The sequence below is a fragment of the Poromitra crassiceps genome (genome assembly GCF_964638095.1).
Source record: "Poromitra crassiceps genome assembly, chromosome: 20".
In the NCBI taxonomy this organism is placed as follows: Eukaryota; Metazoa; Chordata; class Actinopteri; order Beryciformes; family Melamphaidae; genus Poromitra; species Poromitra crassiceps.
This window is the reverse complement of record NC_139637.1, coordinates 8845850-8865121: the sequence shown is the minus strand read 5'-3', so window position 1 is coordinate 8865121 and position 19272 is coordinate 8845850. Positions and strand designations below refer to the sequence as shown.

The 19272-nt window shown below is 42.8% G+C and overlaps 1 protein-coding gene across 1 annotated transcript in view; it reads left to right on the top strand.

Annotated features, from left to right (window-relative positions):
• Positions 1 to 6152: 6152 nt before the first annotated feature.
• The window catches only part of LOC310794838 (NLR family CARD domain-containing protein 3-like), a gene marked incomplete at its 5' end in the record, with an annotated part of 36910 nt that continues 23790 nt past the window's right edge, over positions 6153 to 19272 (top strand). Inside the window, 2 exons of the mRNA XM_083656891.1 lie at positions 6153 to 6177; positions 18749 to 18763. Coding sequence (XP_083513017.1) covers positions 6153 to 6177; positions 18749 to 18763 — 40 coding nt within the window. The remainder of the gene's footprint in view (positions 6178 to 18748; positions 18764 to 19272) is intronic.

Here is a 19272-nt window from a genome sequence, read left to right as displayed (position 1 = left end):
GCAGTCTGTCTTCTCTCTCTCTCTCTCTCTCTAAAAGATAGACAACAAATGTTGGTTTTAGAATAAATCCTACTCTTGAGAAAAAAGAAAAAAAAAAGTTTTTCCAGTGTGGATGTATAAGAAACTCACATCTGATCATAGCATTACAGTGAACACAATTAGAACAATGGGCGCGCGCTCAAATTCCCCCAAAAGGCTACAAAATTTCCAAAGGAAACTAGTTGATTGTGGTTCAAGCTCAGTCTGAAGTGACTTTTGATGGACTCCTGTGAGTTTGCTGTCAGTTAGCCTAATTGCTATATCATCTCTTGTAAAATGGAATAACTTCTTGTCACATGTCGCTCTTCAGTCAGAAACCATTTTGATATTGCAGACTGTGACGTCAGACAGATTTTAGATGCACTCTCATAGACCCTTCTCACGGGGCCCATTTTGTGTCGAAAAGGCAGGGTAAACACAGGTGCAAGCAAAACACTAATGAGGGTTTCAAACTTTTGATTGGAATTTGGAAACCCTCATTAGTGTTTTGCTTGCACCTGTGTTTATTCTGCCTTTTCACACAAAATGGCCCACGTGAAAAGGATCTATTCTCACTCGTCATTTAATTATATAGTATATAATATAATGACCTCACGGTCTAAAAATTGGGGGCTTTAACAACATTTTGGGGGCACTTTAAAAATAGTAATTAATGCATAAAGTTGCTAAAGTGTAGTGTGAACAACAGCGCTGTTTGTGTGTGTTCTTCATCGTTGTCTTCTGGCATCCAGCTTGCAGGTGCTGAGTGTGTGATACAGATGTGATTTAAATCTATTGAATGAAAATACAATTGTCAAAATATTGGGGGCAATTTTTGCCTCATGATCATGTTTTTTAGGGGAATTAATCTGAGATTTCTTGGGGGCATTTTTGCCCTGTGTGTGTGTGTGTGTGTGTGTGTGTGTGTGTGTGTGTGTGTGTGGCCCCTGGCTAAATTCCTACACTGGCAAACACATAGATAAATACATAGCTGAGAGAGAGCAGAATAGACAGGGTATACTGTCTGGGGCTGGGCGATATGGTTGAAATCAGTATCACGAATATTCACAGTGGTCAGTTTAAAATTTAGAAACATAATGTATATCACAATATGGGTCATATATTAAGCAAAATTAAAATTTGGTACTCCAATTATCATATTATCATATATTATAATTACCTGGCGTTATGATGTCACTGAATAGACGACAAACGATTGTACTGGATTATCGTCCTTTGGCACGGCTGCTACTCAATCAGTCAGCTGTAGACATTCTGACTAGTCTAACCTTAACCAGAACTAACTAGCACAGAAGAAATCTAACTAATCTACCGCCTAGTCTGCCCTGTCCTGACCACCTCTAATCTAGTCTAATCTTAGCCTGAACACTATACGATCACGGCTAATCTGCAGCCTATTAATTAATTAATACACAGGACAAGATGTTACTATCCCTTGTGCCAAAATCCGAGGAAAAACACATTTAGAAGCCCAATCCAGAATAAAACAGGCTAACAAACTAATAAACAAGACACAAATCACCAGTTACCTACCCTAGCCAACAGCAGTATGAAGCATGTCATTGGGGTTTTCAAGTGGGCACCTTCCTTCACCGACGTTTCGTTAAGTTAGGCCCACGACACCTCAAGAAGGCTTAACGGTGTAATCCAGCGTCCTGGAAACACCCCCCTCCATGCTACCACCGCACAACTGCATATTACCTCACTATCTAAACCTAGCTATCCAGGTCGGTTCGGTATGACATTCCTGACTACACCACCACTGTCAATGATTCAGCCCTGTTGATGCGGACCGTCAATCATGACCAACAACAAACAATCCCTAACTACACCACCACTGTCAATGATTCTGCCCTGTTGATGCGGACCGTTAATCATGACCAACAACAAACAATAAATCTGACTTTAGCGAGCTCCCCAGCTAGCATGTTTCCTCCTTATCCACAGCCATTCACTTGCTCGTTCTGTTGCCCGAGACATGTTGCTAACCGCAAGTTTCAGGCTCCGTCCCCGAATGCCCAACTCAGTTAGTAAGGCAATAACGGACTTTGCCACAAAACCACGGCAGCCCACCTCTACAGGGCGCACTCGAGCCCTCCAACCTAAGTTAAGTTAAAGTTAAGTTATCCTTTATTTATCCCCTTGGGGAAATTCATCCTCTGCATTTGACCCATCCTCTACTAGGAACCTTCCTAGAACTAGGAGCAGCTGCTCTGCCTCTGCTGCCATTTCAGCATACCTAGCTTTCTTGCGCTCATAAGCCTCCTCAACTCGATCTTCCCACGGGACTGTGAGTTCGATAAAATAAACTCTCTTCTCTACCTCAGACCACAGTAACAAGTCCGGACGTAGCCGGGTGCTAACTATATATGCTGGGATGACTACCGGTAGCTGTTCATTCAAGTCAACCCTCATTTCCCAGGCTCCACCTACACTTAGCTGCCCTAACTTGTGCCTGACCTTAATTGGTCTAATCTTTTCTCCCTCACATACAAATTTGATCTGTCTAGTCTCTTTGCTAACCTAAACCACTCTGAGCTACCCCGGCACCGACTACCCCAGTCCCCACCCCCCCTCCCACAAACATATGAGAAGTGGAGCCCAGGCAGAGAAGTACCCCCACAACCCAACAACCCCACAACCCCACGGCCATAAGAAAACCTTATAGCCCCTGGATTGCCTCACCTTAAAGGAGAGGAGGAACCTTGTGAGGGCCGATGCAGCTTAGAGGCCAAACATAGAGCCCAACTGGGGACCCTCCTCCGGGACAGGCTGAGATGTAATCGATGCTCAGCTAAACATTTGACTGTTGCAAATATGGAGATGAAATTGCCACAAAAAAGAGTTGGTTGGTAGTTGAAGGTAAATAAAAATAGGACAGTGGATAACCACAATAATTTTGCACTGTTTTGTTTTTAGAGAAGCATGACATTTCTCACATAGTTATTGAATACCATAATGCTTATTTTCAGATGTGGAGGGAAGGGAAGTAAGATTTCACCTCAAATCCAAGATGGCCGCTGATCCCATGGGTCTAATGTTCAAATGTGCTCATAACAGTTGTGCACTTTTTGAGAAAAGCATGACATTTCTCACGTAGTGAGTGAATATCCTACCATAAGGTTTATTTTCAGATGTGGAGGGAAGTCAAGTTTGACCTCAAATCCAAGATGGCTGCCAATCCCCCGAGTCTAATACCGCATTCAAGACAACTTGGAACACTGGAAAAATTAGTTTTGACCTGTAAAAAATGATTTGAACGCTTGTCGAGGTCGGAATTACATGTCAGAAATTCGGGTATCATTTCAGATCTCCAGTCTGTCCGAGTTGACATCATCAAAGTGTTTTTTGACCTAATTTGAGGTGCAATTATGCAATATGTGTTTATATTGTTTATATTTCGCTCTGATTATAGCAATATGTTGAATTCAACAGCTATTTTACCAATGAAATTAGCTAGCTGAAGTTAGCTGTGTATGTTTTTGTAAATGTATCCTGTAATAACAGCTTGTAGTAATGACTGAGTGCAGCTAACAGCATGTTGGTGTGTTTGTGTTAAGGTGTTGTTGGCTCCACTATGAGTCAGTGTGAGGAGAGAGAGGAGGGGCTCTCTCTGTCTGAGGAACATGACAGCCGGACCAAAGCTAAGAGGTAAGATGACATAACTGTTCTCTATCTCACAGCTAAGCAGTGACATCATTACAGCACAGCAGTGACATCATTACAGCACAGCAGTGACATCATTACAGCTCAGCAGTGACATCATTACAGCTCAGCAGTGACATCATTACAGCTTAGCAGTGACATCATTACAACTCAGCAGTGACATCATTACAGCTCAGCAGTGACATCATTACAGCGCAGCAGTGACATCATTACAGCTCAGCACTGACATCATTACATCTCAGCAGTGACAGCAGTGACATCATTACAGCTCAGCAGTGACATCAATACAGCTCAGCAGTGACATCATTAACCCTTCATTATCCAGAGTCAAAGCTCTGTCTGTTTCTGTTGTGTTGAAGGCCAGTCCAGCAGGAGAGAGCAGACTCCCCTGTACCCAGCTGTGTGTCCATGAAGAGTGACTGGTCTATGGATCCTCCTCATCACTTCAAACATGGACAGCAGTCTACTGAGCAAAGGTAAGAACGGAAAGCAGATGAGTTTATTTGATTCTACTGAACAGAGGAAATAAGTCATGATACTCTGTTGATTTAGTTTCTTCTTTTATTACAATTAACTATCCAGATGTGGGAGGTACGGTGGTGTAGTGGTAAGCGCTATCGCCTCACAGCTCGAAGGTCGTGGGTTTGATTCCCACCTGGGACGATGTGAACGCTGAAGGAATGTGTGCCCGTCCGCATGTCCTCGAGTGCCCACCGCCCGGGTGGGGTCGTCAAAAGGGCCCTTCTGTGTGGAGTTTGCTGGGTTTCCCTCATATAGGAACCCCCTTCACAAAAACATGCAATATCCTGGTTGCTAATGTGGTTCCTCCTCTGGTCGTTAACTCATTGAGTGCCATGGACGAGTATGTTCGTCAATTGGTTTAGTAACGTAGAGTGCCAAGGACGAGTATGTTCGTCAATTGCGTTTTTTGACGGTGGGACATGCATCAAAGCCAGATCCATCTCCTGTGAAAGTATGGTGGCTGTTGAATGTGTAAAAGCTATTTTAGGGACCCATTAGGTGGCGACAGTGCTTTCCAGATTAGAGAAAGGCGAGGAAAAAAGAGAGAAGAAGTAATGGGGAAACGGAAATCGCATCGATATGCGTGAAGCATAACGTTAGCTGTGCCTGTGAACAGCAGTCATCTGCAGCCACAATTGAGCCCCATCCGTGTCCGCTGCGATAGCCCCTCCATATGATTTAGTTGCCGACACCAGCCTCTTTCTGAAAAGTTACATTATTCTCAGCTGGGAGCGGGCGACAGGCTGTGAAAAAGCGGGGTGCAGCGGACTTTTCAGTGCAGAGCAAACGCACTCGCAGCAGAGCCCCAGAGAGACACTCCCACTCGGACTCCACTCGGAGGAGGAGGAGGAGGAGGAGGGGGGTGGGGCACGCAGGGCACTACAGCATACAACCATTGACACAGACCCAGGCAGCAGCAGGCTGATGCACAGAGACAGGCAAACAAGCTAGAATAGGCTATCTGATGCCCACCAGCAGTAAATCAAGACCAGCAAGAAGGTGTAGGGTCTGCGCACGCAGGGGCCAGTGCTGCTGGTTGCAGCTAAAAAATATTATTTGGCCAAACAAAATTCCTTTGTTTTCACTCTTTTATTGAAGGAAATTATTTTTGAGGTGTCACATTAGAAAATATTAGCTTCAGAGTCAATGATGTGCTTGAAATGCTTCCTTTCACAAAAGGCTGAATATCTCAGATTCTAAATTGAAACGTGTCTTTTTGCTCAAAACAACCTATCTTCTCCGGCTCATAACTAAAGAACGGAAAATGGTATCAATAAACTTTTTTTTGCAGATGATAGAAGAGAGTCTCATCGTTCTTTGTGCGTGTTCGGTGTTTACATAGTAATATCACACAATATTCTGTGGGCCTCGAGAAATCACTGAAAACGCTCTGAAACTCTGGCACTGGGAGCGTCCGTTCTCCAAAAGTGGCTGGCACTCAATGAGTTAAGGGCACCTGTTCAGAGGGAGGGGAACCTGTTGGAATAGCGTGAACCTCCCACGTGCTATGTCCTACCGGTGAAGCTTCCTCTGTCAGGTGAAAAGAAGCGGCTGGCTAACTGCCCATGTCTCGGAGGAAGCATGGAGCCAGTTTCGGCTCTCCCCAGATCGGCAGAGGGTGGAGTAGCAACCAGGATAAAGAAATTACGTTAGCACTAATGGGGGATAAAAATGGGATAAAAAATCGAGAAAAAAATACAGCTCAGCAGTGACATCATTACAGCTCAGCAGTGACATTACATCTCAGCAGTGACATCATTACAGCTCAGCAGTGACATCATTAACCCTTCATTATCCAGAGTCAAAGCTCTGTCTGTCTCTGTTGTGTTGAAGGCCAGTTCAGCAGGAGAGAGCAGCCTCCCCTGTACCCAGCTGTGTATCCATGAAGAGTGACTGGTCTATGGATCCTCCTCTTCACTTCAAACATGGACAGCAGTCTACTGAGCAAAGGTAAGAACGGAAAGCAGATGAGTATATTTGATTCTACTGAACAGAGGAAAGAAGTCATGATACTCTGTTGATTTAATTTCTTCTTTTATTACAATTAACTATCCAGATTCCAGAAGGGTTTTGCTGAACATATTTTCTTTTGCAGCATTGCTCTGCCTCACATCCATAGCTACATATATTCATACCAGAGCTCCTCAGTACAACAACAGCCTTCTGCTGTTGGTCACTGAGCAGCTACCAGAACAGTCTGGGGGTTGAGATCTTTGCTCAAGGTCTAATTGTTGGTAGTTTCACAGGGTGGAGAAAGAGTTACATATTCAAAGTTGACTTTCAAAGTTGTTACTGGGATTCAAACCGGCAACCTACTGGTCAAAACCCTGCTTCTCTAACATGTTCACTGCCACCACCCTGTTTTATCAATCCTTAGCAGGATCCAGCAGAAGAAAGCAGACTCCCCTGTACCCAGCTGTGTGTCCATGAAGAGTGACCGGTCTATGGATCATCCTCCTGATATCAAAGATGGACAGCAGCCTACTGAGCAAAGGTAAGAACTGAAAACAGACAAGTTTATTATTTGATTCTACTGAACAGACATAGTCAAGTCAAGTCAAGTTTATTTGTATAGCACATTTCATACACAGATGCAGTTCAAAGTGCTTCACATAAAATGATGATGAGGATGACATAAGAAAATAAAAAAGAGGATAAAATAGACATTTCACAACAGCTTTGTCTTTATACTGTAGTTTCTGTGTGCTTCATACTTGTGCAGAATCGTTTTATTTTGAAAATATCCGACTGGACGTCGTATTGTTATTATCGCTAACTAACACAGGAGTGCAGCCGGTCAGTACGGTCTGCGTCTCTGCTTCGTGAGCTGGATTAGCTCGCTGGCATAACCAGACGGACCAGACTCCAAAACAGATGAGATTAAAATGTGTCAGATAGGTTTTGTTTGCAGGAGACAAGGCTACAGCTGCAGGATCAAATGAACAAAAAGACTGCAACACCACAAACACGACCAGAGCTCAGACAACAACTAACCATAAAGCACTATCCAGTGGCAGTATGGCCGCCTGTCACTCAACCGGGCCACACCCTTAATTATGCATAACCTTAAACCTTTATTAAATGTAAACGGCTGAGTTATGCAAAAATTGACCCCCCTACAGTTGTTATGAAAAGGTGAAATTAGCTCTATAGACCAAAACCGTGTTTCGGTCCACGCTGTAAAGATGTTTAATTACTGTTGGGGCATTTTAACAGGAACGACGGGACTTCTGAGTCCTGCCTCAAGTGGCCATTCGAGGAATTACAGCTTAAACAAAGACTTCCGCATCTTCAGGGGAAAGGTGGTGGGCTTGCCCCTTGGTCAAACCCTGAGCTAGCCCCCTGGTGGTCACTGAGCAGCTACCAGATCCGTCTGGGGGTTGAGATCTTTGCTCAAGGTCGAGTGGTGGTAGTTGCACAGGGTGGAGAAAGAATCATTCACTCTGACTTTGAAAGTTGGTACTGGGATTCAAACCGGCAACCTACTGGTCAAAACCCTGCTTCTCTAACATGTTCACTGCCACCACCCTGTTTGATCAATCCTTAGCAGGATCCAGCAGAAGAGAGCAGACTCCCCTGTACCCAGCTGTGTGTCCATGAAGAGTGACTTTTCTATGAATCATCCTATGAGTTTCAAAGATGGACAGCAGTCTACTGAGCAAAGGTAAAGCTTTGCAAAGCTACTGAACAGAGGAAAGAAGTCATGATACTCTGTTGATTTAGTTTCTTCTCTCAAAACATCACATCCAATAATCATAGCAGCATTTACAGTAGGAATGTACGATATTTAACGGACCGATACATTATCCTCCAATATGGCCATTTTGCATGAGCTCGTGACGTCACAGCTGCACCTGGTGCCAGGCGCACTAGAGCCAAACATGGCTGCCAGCAGTGTGGCTGTTCCACAGTTTCAGATGATAACAACTCGGGCTGTCAAACGATTAATTTTCTTAATCGCGATTAATCTTGCGATTAACTATAGTTAAATGATTCCAACATCGATATCCTAGGTTTATCTGAAACGTGGCTATCCCGGTCTTCTCCGGAAGCCGCCATAACAATGCCTGGCTTTAATGTTTTTAGAAAAGATAGGGATGAGGGGAGAGGAGGAGGTGTCCTCCTATATGTTAAAGATCACCTGAAATGTAGCCAGATTGAATGGCCTAATGCTACTAACATTGAATGCATTGGGGTAAATATCTCACTATCTGCAGAAATGACTTTTACAGTCATTTGTATTTACAGAAAACCCTCTGCAAAAGCAAACTTCTATGACGACCTTAAAGCTATGCTCAATATGTGTGACCACAAAAAGGAATTAATTTTATTAGGCGACCTGAACGTAAACTGGGATGAAAAAAATAATAGAAAAAACCTAAAAAAAATCACTGACTATCACAACTTTACCCAACTTATAGAACAGCCGACTAGAATCACAAACCTGACCAGAACCAGAATTGACCTTCTATTTACAAATAAACCAGACAGAATTCATAAAACGTTAAACTTCTTGACCAGTCTCTCAGACCATAATATAATTTTTTTTTATAGAAAACTATAGAAACAAAAAATGCCCCGTAAATTCACCCATAGATAAAACGAAAAAAAAAACAAGCTTTAGCATAATCCCTAAGAGTCAACATCAACATGTTGAATCTGCCCTAAAAGAATTATCCTGGGCTGATCTATTGTCTTGTGATGATGTAAATATCAATGCAAAATACCTCATAGCAAAAGTCAAGGAAATTATTGATACCTTCTCCATTAGAGGGAGCCAGAGAAGAAGGAAAGAAAATCTGCCATGGATCAATAGTGACTGCCTAAAACTAATGAAGGCCAGGGATCTACTCCTGAAAAAATCTTTACAAACTGGATTAATAATAGACAGGCAAAATTTCACCTCAATGAGAAACAAGGTTACACAAACAATGCGGAAGCTGAAAGCCAACTTCTTTATGACTCTGATCTCAAATGCTAGAGGAAATGGGAAGAAAGTCTGGCAAAATATAAATAAACTAACTGGTAGAATAAATAAAAAGAACACAAATGACCTTGAATTAATTGTAAACGGTCAACTGGTTGACAACCCTGTCACCGTTGCGACAGAGATGAACTCCTTCTTCGTAGAGTCTATTCAGGAGATAGCCCAGCTTTTCCCCCCCTCTACTCAAGACTCCTATTGTCCGATAAATGATACACATCCTATTTTTTCCTTTAAAGAAATCACTGAAGCTGAAACAGCCAAAATTATTGGCAACTTGAATAACTCTAAAGCTAGAGACGACTATGGTCTCGACTGTAGCTTTTTGAAAATATATGGAGATAACCTGATTTGCCCTATCACGCATTTGATCAATTTGTCTATTAAGGAATTCTGTCTTTCCGGCAGCTTGGAAGCTAGCCATAGTAAGCCCCATACACAAATCTGGCCATAAAACGAACCCCAAAAATGATAGACCCATTAGTATACTACCCATATTTTCCAAAGTAATAGAAAAATGTATAACTAATCAATTAATTAATCATTTAAATAATAGTCACAAGCCCCTGCATCCTATGCAATTTGGTTTTCGCTCTCATCACTCAACAGAGTCTGCCACCTTACTTTTTTTGGAAAAGACAAAGTGCTTTTTAGACAAATATAATTTTGTGTCTTGTGTATTTCTAGACCTCAGAAGAGCATTCGATACTGTTAACCATGAAGCCCTTCTAGCTAAACTTTCCCACTTTAACTTCTCCACGACAGCCATCTTGTGGATGAAATCCTATCTCTCAGATAGAAAACAGTGTGTAATGGTAAAGGGTGTTAAATCTCCCTATATAGAATGTACTACAGGACTGCCTCAGGGTTCCATTTTTGCACCTATATTATTTTCACTTTATATTAATGATTTACCAGATGTATGCCCTAGTATGAACACCTTAATGTACGCAGATGACGCAGTAATCTTCACTCCATCCAAAACTATGGAAGAAGCCTCAAACACCCTCTCTGTAGCCATGACTCAAATTCAGGTCTGGCTCGAAAAATCTTATCTTGCATTAAACACCAAGAAAACAGTGGCTATGGTTTTCTCGAAAAAACCCATCTTAAACCCACATCTTAACATCCTTGTGGGAGGGGTGGAGATAGAAACTGTGGATGAGTTTAAGTATCTAGGGCTCACTTTGGACTCCACACTCTCTTTCAAGAGTCATATAAAAAAGGTATCGAACACTCTAAAATTCAATCTCTGCAATTTTAGGCAGATTAGAGCATCTCTGACTGACAGTGCGGCTCTAACCTTTCTTCATTCAATGATTTTTGCACATATAGACTACTGCCTCACGAGCTGGTCCTTCACAGGAGTAACCACCTTGAAGTCCATCGAGTCTCTATATAAAAAGGCCCTGAAAATTTTAGATAAGAAACCTATATCTTACCATCATTGCAATATACTTCTAAAGTACAAGCTCCTCAGCTTTGACAATTATAAAAAATTTAAAATTGCTTGTATGATTTATAAAATTCTTCATGGGCTAGCACCATCTCCTTTAGAATGCTTTATCAAACGGAGAGCTACCCAGAACATCACGCGAAGCTCGTCGAGAGGCGACTGTGAACTACCTCTGAGACGGTCCTCTATCGGACAAAATGTTTTGTCCTATAGGGGTAGCAAACTATGGAATAGCCTACCAATGTCAGTCAGAGAAAGTAGCAGTTTTCACACCTTTAAGGGGCTGTTAAAGTCATGGCTCAGATCAAATCAAAACTGCGACCACATTTAAACCCTTCTGTTTCATGTGTTGTTTTTGTATGTCCTTGAAAGTCCTATGTCCACCTTGGTCAATGTCCCTAATGTTTCTTGTTTTTGTTTCATTTGTGTTGCATACCGGAATTGAAGGTCTGTGTGTGCCCACTTGAATTGCAAAGTTGAATGCCTCCTTCGTGTATATGTATGTCTCCTCTCCTCTTTACCCTATGTGTATGTATGTGTCACTTACATTGTTGTATGTGTATGTATGCCCTATGTATGCACTAATTTTTCTATTTCTTCTTTTAAACTTTTTCTACCTCACCTGTCGAGGGACTACGGATGGAAATTAGCTAAGGCTATAATCCGGCACATTTACATGCAAATGTTCATTAATGTTGCACTGTCCCTGAAATAAATAAATAAATAAATAAATAAATAAATCGCGATTAATCACATCTTTGTATCGCATGTTTAAAATGCCATTATTTTGCATTTCAAAGCATTTTTAATTAGATATTAATAATTCTTACCAGTGTGTCGTGATTGGGAATCAAATGAATGCAAATAAATGTACTTTGTGATCTTGAATTTTAGATTTATTTTCAATTAAATAGAAGTGCAATGTAGACAGGAGGTAACAATGTCTACAAAATATATATTGAATAGAAAATAAATGCACAATTGTAAACAGTGTAGTACACGCTCCAGAACCGATACTTCCGGCGGCGGCGCTGTGGAGCAGTCAAAACCCAAAATGACACAGCCAAAGAAGGGTGTGTCTGAGCTAAAAACTTTGGCACTTCCATGTGAATAATGGCTCGGTATTGGAAACTGTGTATTGATAACGTGTTTATCGCGTGAAGCCATTGGAGCCGACCTCCCAGTGGTTAGAGGACCCGCGCATCCGAGACTCTGAAGAAGGAATGAGTGATGAGTCTCGCGCTAGCTAGCTGGGTGCTAGCTGGCCGCTAGCTGCTCCGGTATGCTTAGCTTTTAGGTGATAGCTCAAACTCAATGTATTTCGGTGATATTTTAATTCCGTACTGTTGACTTGTCCACTGTGCCATTTGGGAGTTTTTTAAAGTAAAATGAGCCATTTAGAAGCATATTGCTGTCTTTATCCTCCATGCCTGCACAGGCAGGAGACAGGAAACGGCTGCGACCAGCTTGACTACAAGTACGGGTGCGACGAAGGGACAAAATAGCGGCAGGCGATTAACGCGACAGCCCTAATAACATCACTATTGCACTATTGAGGGGAAGCATCTGAGCTGGCATTACGTTAAACCAAAAAGTATTGGAGGCAGTCGCGCACTTCCAAAAAACGTAAAGCAGGTGCAGGAACCAAAAAACAGTACAAAGTGAATCACTGGAGCTCCAATTACCTTTTTATTTAGCCATCCAACATTGATGTTTCGAGCTACTGCTCTTCCTCAGACATAAAGATTGTTACAAAGACGCCATGTTTAAATACACCCGTCATGTGATCCAGAAAAGATACATAAAAGTTACATAAAAGCCACAGATGCACAACAACAGACACACAGTAGACAAATATGTTAACATAACCATCAAGTATATATATACAGGGTAAAAATACATATAGATCAGACCCTTAGGGCCCTATCGTTGTACGGCGCTATCGTTTGTGCTGCGTTTGCGCGCCTCTTATTGCTATCTTCCCAGCGTCTTAAGCTATCGTCTGCCTCCACCGTCCAGTTTTGCGCTGTGATGACACAGGTGTAGGCGTGGCCCGGGCGTGTCGGTGGCCCTCTACCCTATCATGTGTCTCGCGCAAGTGTCATTTAGCGCTGTGGGGAAGATACCGTCGGTATGTGCCGAGCGCAAAGAGAGGTTTGGGAGTTGCCCGTTCCAAAATAGGCGTTACAGAAAATGTTGGTGTTGGTGTTAGAAAAAAATTGCATTACATTACATTACATTACATTACGTCATTTGGAAGACGCTTTTATCCAAAGCGACTTACAATAACACCTATAAGAAATAAGAAATCGCCTTGGGTGCTCTCAATTTTAACGCCAGGAAATAGCTGGTCTTAGCGCAAATGCAGACGTACGCCTGAGCGCAGACAGTCTCTACATCTCCGTGCAGTGCAGGAAGTCCTTGCTTGGATACATTTACTCACGGCATGGATGTCACTCTCCTCGCGCCTGCACACACTCTTCTCTCCTCGGAATGCCACGTTGAGTTTCAACTATAGCCTACATTCCAGAAAAAACACACCTTGATTTAAAAATGAGAATTCCTTTGTCATGGTTTTATTAGGCTACATAATTCCGGACCATACAGGTCTGTGGTGTAACATTAGATTACTTTAGGTAGGAGACCACATGCCACAGGCATTACCACACCTCCACAATACTTTTGGGCATAAACCCGCCTATACGGAGATGTGCGCGGAGATGACGTGAAGCGCAGCGAGCTGACACGCCCACAATTAGGGCTTTGCACAGCGCTATTCCAGCGCAAAACGGGCGCTAACGCAAAATTACCGCCGTCGGGAAGATGGAGCCCTTAACACTTTGAGTGCCACGGCCCTTGGGCAAAAGGTTGCTTGCTGTGCCACATAGGCCGCAATGCATTTTAAAACAGTCATATAATTTTTTTAATAATTACTATGTAAACACTGAACACGCACAAATAACGATGAGACTCTCTTCTATCACCTGCAAAAAAAAGTTTATTGATCCCATTTTCCGTTCTTTAGTTATGAGCCGGAGAAGATAGCTTGATTGAAGCAAAAACATCCCTTTTTTTCTACGAGCTGAGATAATGAGCCTTTTGTGAAATTAAACATTTCAAGCACATCACTGACTCTGAAGCTAATTTTCTGATGTCTGGGTCTGTCTGGGTGAAGTGTATGCTGCTCTGCGTGCTCCCCCCCCCCCCCCCCCTCAACTGCACACGCCTCCTGGGTGTGTCTTATGTGTCTGGTGGCTCTCAGTCTCTGCTGAGTTTGCTGCGCACACACAGTGAATGGTGCGCGACATTCAGCTTTTTGGTTCCGCGTGTGTTTGTCACGGGCTGGCATGCTTCCAGTTCGGAATAATAAGGTTGATTATGTGAATGTGCTGTTGCAGCGTACATGGAGGTGCTCAGTTGTGACAGCGGATGCTGCTGCTGGGGGCACAGCTGGCGTTGTGCTCGTTTATGGAGGCACGTCGATGCATACGGACGGATGCGATGCGATTTCCTCATTTTCCCCAGTGACTATTTCTGTGTGTTTGGCTCCTTTTTCTCTGATCAGGAGAGTGCTGTCGCCACCTAATGGGTTTGTAAAATAGGTTATCGACCTCCAATAGCTACAATATTGTTAGAGGCGACGTAAGAAGCTTAGATCGACACCCCCCCGTCAAAAAAACAATTTGGAGTTATGACGCCATTTGGCGTCGCTGGCACTGTACGGTAAATTTCTAATGACGCCATATGGCGTCGCTGGCACTGAACGTGTTAAAGTACATAAGGAAAACAAGATCAGGACAAAATGCCATCATACCTTGGAAATGGTATGGTCTTAAGAGTGGCGCTTCTCAGGGGCGGAGTGACCCTCTCAGCCCAGAGGGGGCGAAGCTTTTAGGGGGGCCCACGCCGCCGGCTGCGAAGAAAAATTTGCCTTTTTTGCATGTTTGAATCTGTTTTAGCCATATTTAGTGGAATATCTCATTTTAAACACACCAATGTTATTGTCTATTGATTGAATTCCTCTCACACTCAGTCACACCACTGACTTTATTAAATAAAGTCATTTTAAGTCTGTGAATATGTATTTCTCCACTCTTCTTCTGGGGGCGTGGCCGCGTTTCAACTGCACAGCAGCGCCACGCCCCCAGAAGAAGAGTCTCTGAAAAGCAAAAGATACCGTTTCCGGCTACACAAATAAGCATAGTACTCGTAAACTGAAAGGTAACAAACATCGTTGCCAGACCGGAGTGAGGGAAGACACCCGTGGCTACGTGTGAGTACTTTTGTCTTTGTGATTCGTGCATGTTTGAAGCCAGCCGAGCTTGCTTTGGGTCTGACTTCCACGGAGAAGGGCAAGCCGTGCGCAACTCTAAAGGAGAATCCATTTAGAGTTGCGTGTCGCGGCTACTTGGACCCCATGGCCACTCCTGACACCTGAAGAAAGAAATCAGCACCATATAAACAATAATTAGATGTGAGCACACTGTACACACTCAATGAGATCCAAGATGCACTGGGTGCTACGGGTGTCCTCCTCCCTTGTGTATGAAGGGAGGGCTGTCACTAAGGGCTGAAGAGAATTATCCACAAAGGCCGAGATTCTTTCAGTGACGGAACCCATAGCAGCAATTATGGGGCGTCCAGGGGGTGTGTCCACAAATGATTTATGAATTTTAGGAAGGGTGTAAAATACAGGTGTGATTGGATACTCAACTTTCATAAATGCGTGTTCAGGTTTCGTGATAAGTTTATTTTCAAGGAGCTGGTTGAGTAGACTGTGAACCTGTGTCTTAAAGACAGAAATGGGGTTGTGATCCAACTTTCTGTAAAACTTAGAGTTGTTGAGTTGTTGGATTTCCCTGTCATATGAGTCACGGTTGAGGACCACGATAGCACCCCCCTTATCTGCACTCTGAACCACCAATGTTTTATCATCCCTTATAGCCTTAAGTTCATCCAGTTGTTCCTTAGATAGATTATTCCTCACTTTGTACTCCTTTCTTTTACTAAAGATAGTAGACACATCCCTCTCAACCAGTCTACAATAAATGTCCAGAGATGGGTTTCTGTACTTGGGAGGTATAAAGTAGGATTTACCTCTAAACTTGGTAGAGGGTTTCAAAGGAGTGGGACTGCTGTTAGGAGTATCATGTGGCTCTGTGTTCGTGGTGGGTTGAGGCAGTACATCCTGTGTACTGCTGCTGCTGCTGCTGCTGAGGACAGAGTTAGTAACCTCATGTGTATGAGCAGTCTCAGAGTGGCCATTACGTAAGGGATAATGGATAGTGAGCCGGTGATTACTGGCGAAATAATGACCGACAGGTGATATTGAGCCCGACGCGTAGCGGAGGGCTTAATCATTCACCTGAAGGTCATTATTTCCAGTAATCACCGGCTCACTATCCATTATCCCGCTTAGAACACGGCCTACAACTAAATCATTCAATAATCTGACAAAAATAATTATTCAAATAGATTTTTTAACACATTCACTGCCAGCCGTTTTTTCAATACTGTAGGTAGGTTCTGCCAAGGTTTTTTTTTGAGGATTCTGGCTCATCTTTCAAGAGCCGAGGATTCTTTTCTGCTAAGATTTTGTGAACACAAATGATCTCAAAAGAACTAATAGAATGTGTGCTTTCTCTGTCTAAAAGAGTTAGTTTGTAGAGTTAGTAGTTATGTAGGCATTAGCAGTAGAATACAGCATGGTTTCAGCGTCTGAAAATTTATTTTGAGATAAATGGCTTTTAGTGAAATTCGATAGAACAGTCACTTTAACCATTTATTTTTGGCGTAAGACGTCAGACATCTAAACAATAGTTTTGAACAGTAATTTCCTCCATAGCAGCAGGAAACCCCCCTCTCCTTCAAACTCCTCCCTCCGTGGGTGTGTCTCTGGTGGCTTTGCAGCGTTTGTCACAAGCGAGGCTCTGCCTGTCTGTGCTGCCTGGCTGCTGGCGGCTGCTCTTTGGGCGAGTCTGCATGAGTCGTTTCGGTTGTGAGCTCAGCTGCAATGAAGCTGCGTGCGATTGTGGGCTTTCTGCGGTGTTTCAAAGTGTGTTGCACGCATAATCTATTATGCAAATTTGCAATCCCCCACCGCCAGCTCCCAGCGCGATAATGCGCGAAAGCGAAAGCGTTTTCGCCAATCCATTTTACAGTATGAGAATGGTTTCCTCGCGCGTTCCCCTGCAGTTTTGGCTCGGCTTTTTCTAGTCTGGAGAGCACTGTCGCCACTTAGTGGGTCGGTGGAATGGGTTGTACACGTTCGGTGGCTCCAATATTTTTATAGGAGACGTGGGGGGCGTTGATCCACGTCCCACCGTCAATTTTTTTTTTTTTTTTTTTTTGACGAGTCAACTCGTCATTGGCAGTGAACGTGTTAATAGCGTTTTCAACGACAAAGCGGTTTCATTCATAATTGGCACACAAGACACCACAGCTGCAACTGGTTGGCCTAATTAGTAGTAGACAAAAGGCTCTTATCAACTGATTAATCCAGGTGTGGCAGAGCAGCGGTCGGTTGTCGAGAAATAATGACCGGTGAATCTTGTTGATTGACCAATCAGAATCGAGTATTCAAGAGAGCCGTGTTCTAAGTTACGTTAAACCAAACCTGACGAGGATGCATTTGATTAGTGTTCATGTTAGCTGCTGTGGCTAGCGAACACTAGCTCAACTGGCGTGGCCTGCTCTCAGGCACTCAGACTGATCAAACATCCCCGTATTCAAAGCACTTAAACACACAATCCCTGGACGTTTCATTTCAGGTAAAGATGATTCTATATGGTTTACTCCAGCTCTGGGAGTATGAACTCCAAAATCCAATCCACTAACATTATTAAGCTAACCAGGAGTCCCACTATAAACCAAATAGGGACTTTTGAGTTGAGCTATATGCAGAACTGGACAGAACCATCATCTGTTTGGAGACCAATAATAAGGAAAACAAACACACACATTACATAAAAGAAATCTGTCAACATCACATAGTGTCTTTTCTTTCATCTTTCATCTTTCCATGTCTTCCCCATTCACTTCAATAGAACTGGTCCCAATGCAAAATTCAAACAGATCAGTAACATGACAATAAAAGTCTAAATTACTAGCCTGCCTTTTGTCATTGTGTTTTATCTGCAGACTAAGCGGTTCAGTTCAATAAAAGCCTTTATTTTTTGTATTGTTTAATTGAGTGATACTTTACTAAAACAATCATATATATTATAGAGGGATGCACCGATATGAAAATTTTGGCTGATGCCGATAACCGATATTAAGATTGCTGTTATGGCCGATAACCGATATTTACCGATGTCGATATGATCTGTATAAAAACACATTTCTATGATAATAAAATTTTGTACATACTGAAAAACACATGTAAACACTGAATTTGAAAAAGTTATACATTTCTTTATTTCAAAAACATTTGTAAAAGCCCATAAATCATAGATTTACTGCATTATTTCATCTCAATGTGAAGGATTTTGCTGATACCGATAACCGCTATTAACAAAGCAACATCGGACCGATATCGATATGTTAAAAAATGACTAACATCGGCCGATACCAATATGATTGCCGATATATCGTGCATCCCTAATATTATATCAGAAGTGCTCTTTGTTTTGTGTTCACAGTAGTGATGTCAGTTAGATTTGGTTAGGTCAGAGCTATGGAATAGTCTTTTAAATCATCCATCTTTGCTCAACACATCTGTCTTTTGTCACCCCAGGTGTGCATAAAATACAGGTTAAGAACTTATTTCTTTAAATACAAAGATGTGAAATAATTATCGGTTATTGTATCCGTTATCGGCCAGGAGAAGCAGATATTTATCGGTTATCGTATCGGCTCCATATCGTGCATCCCTAATTTACAGTGGATTTCACTGTGTGTGTGTGTGTGTGTGTGTGTGTGTGTGTGTGTGTGTGTGTGTGTGTGTGTGTGTGTGTGTCTGTGTCTGTGTCTGTGTGTGTGTGTGTGTGTGTGTGTGTGTGTGTGTGTGCACATGTATCTGTGTGTGTGTGTGCGCGTGCGTGTGTGACATTATATGACCTAATACTTCATGTGTTCTCCAGAGTCCACCAGGAGAGGTCAGAGGTTCCCAGTGGTCAGTCTGTCCAGGAGCTTCAAACAGACCTAGACTCCATATTTATGGTGTGTAAATGTACAACACATTTTACTGCAGCTACTGAATTACAAAACAACTACTCTGGTCTTATAACAGTCTGTTGTTGTTGTTTCTCCTCTAGACTTCTTCTTCTGTCTCTCCCAAGACTCAAATATTACGTTGAATCGCTGCGCTCCGCATACTACACAAATTAGTCTGTGCCACTTCACAGCCACTGCTGGTGAATGAGTGACAGGTCATAGGAGTTAGGACCAATGAGAGAGCGGTTCGAAAAATGGGCTGCGCCTCCCGTGCAGAGCCATTTAGATAGAAGAGTCCCGACATCTCCATTCACTCCAATGGACCAGTTTTTTACTCTCAAGAGTTCCAGGAATTAAGGTCCTGGATTAAGCAGCACTGCCGAGTTGCAGCAAAATAGACAGTTTGTGTTGTACTCTGAAAGGGTTTTTCCCCCCTTGAATCAAATTGTAC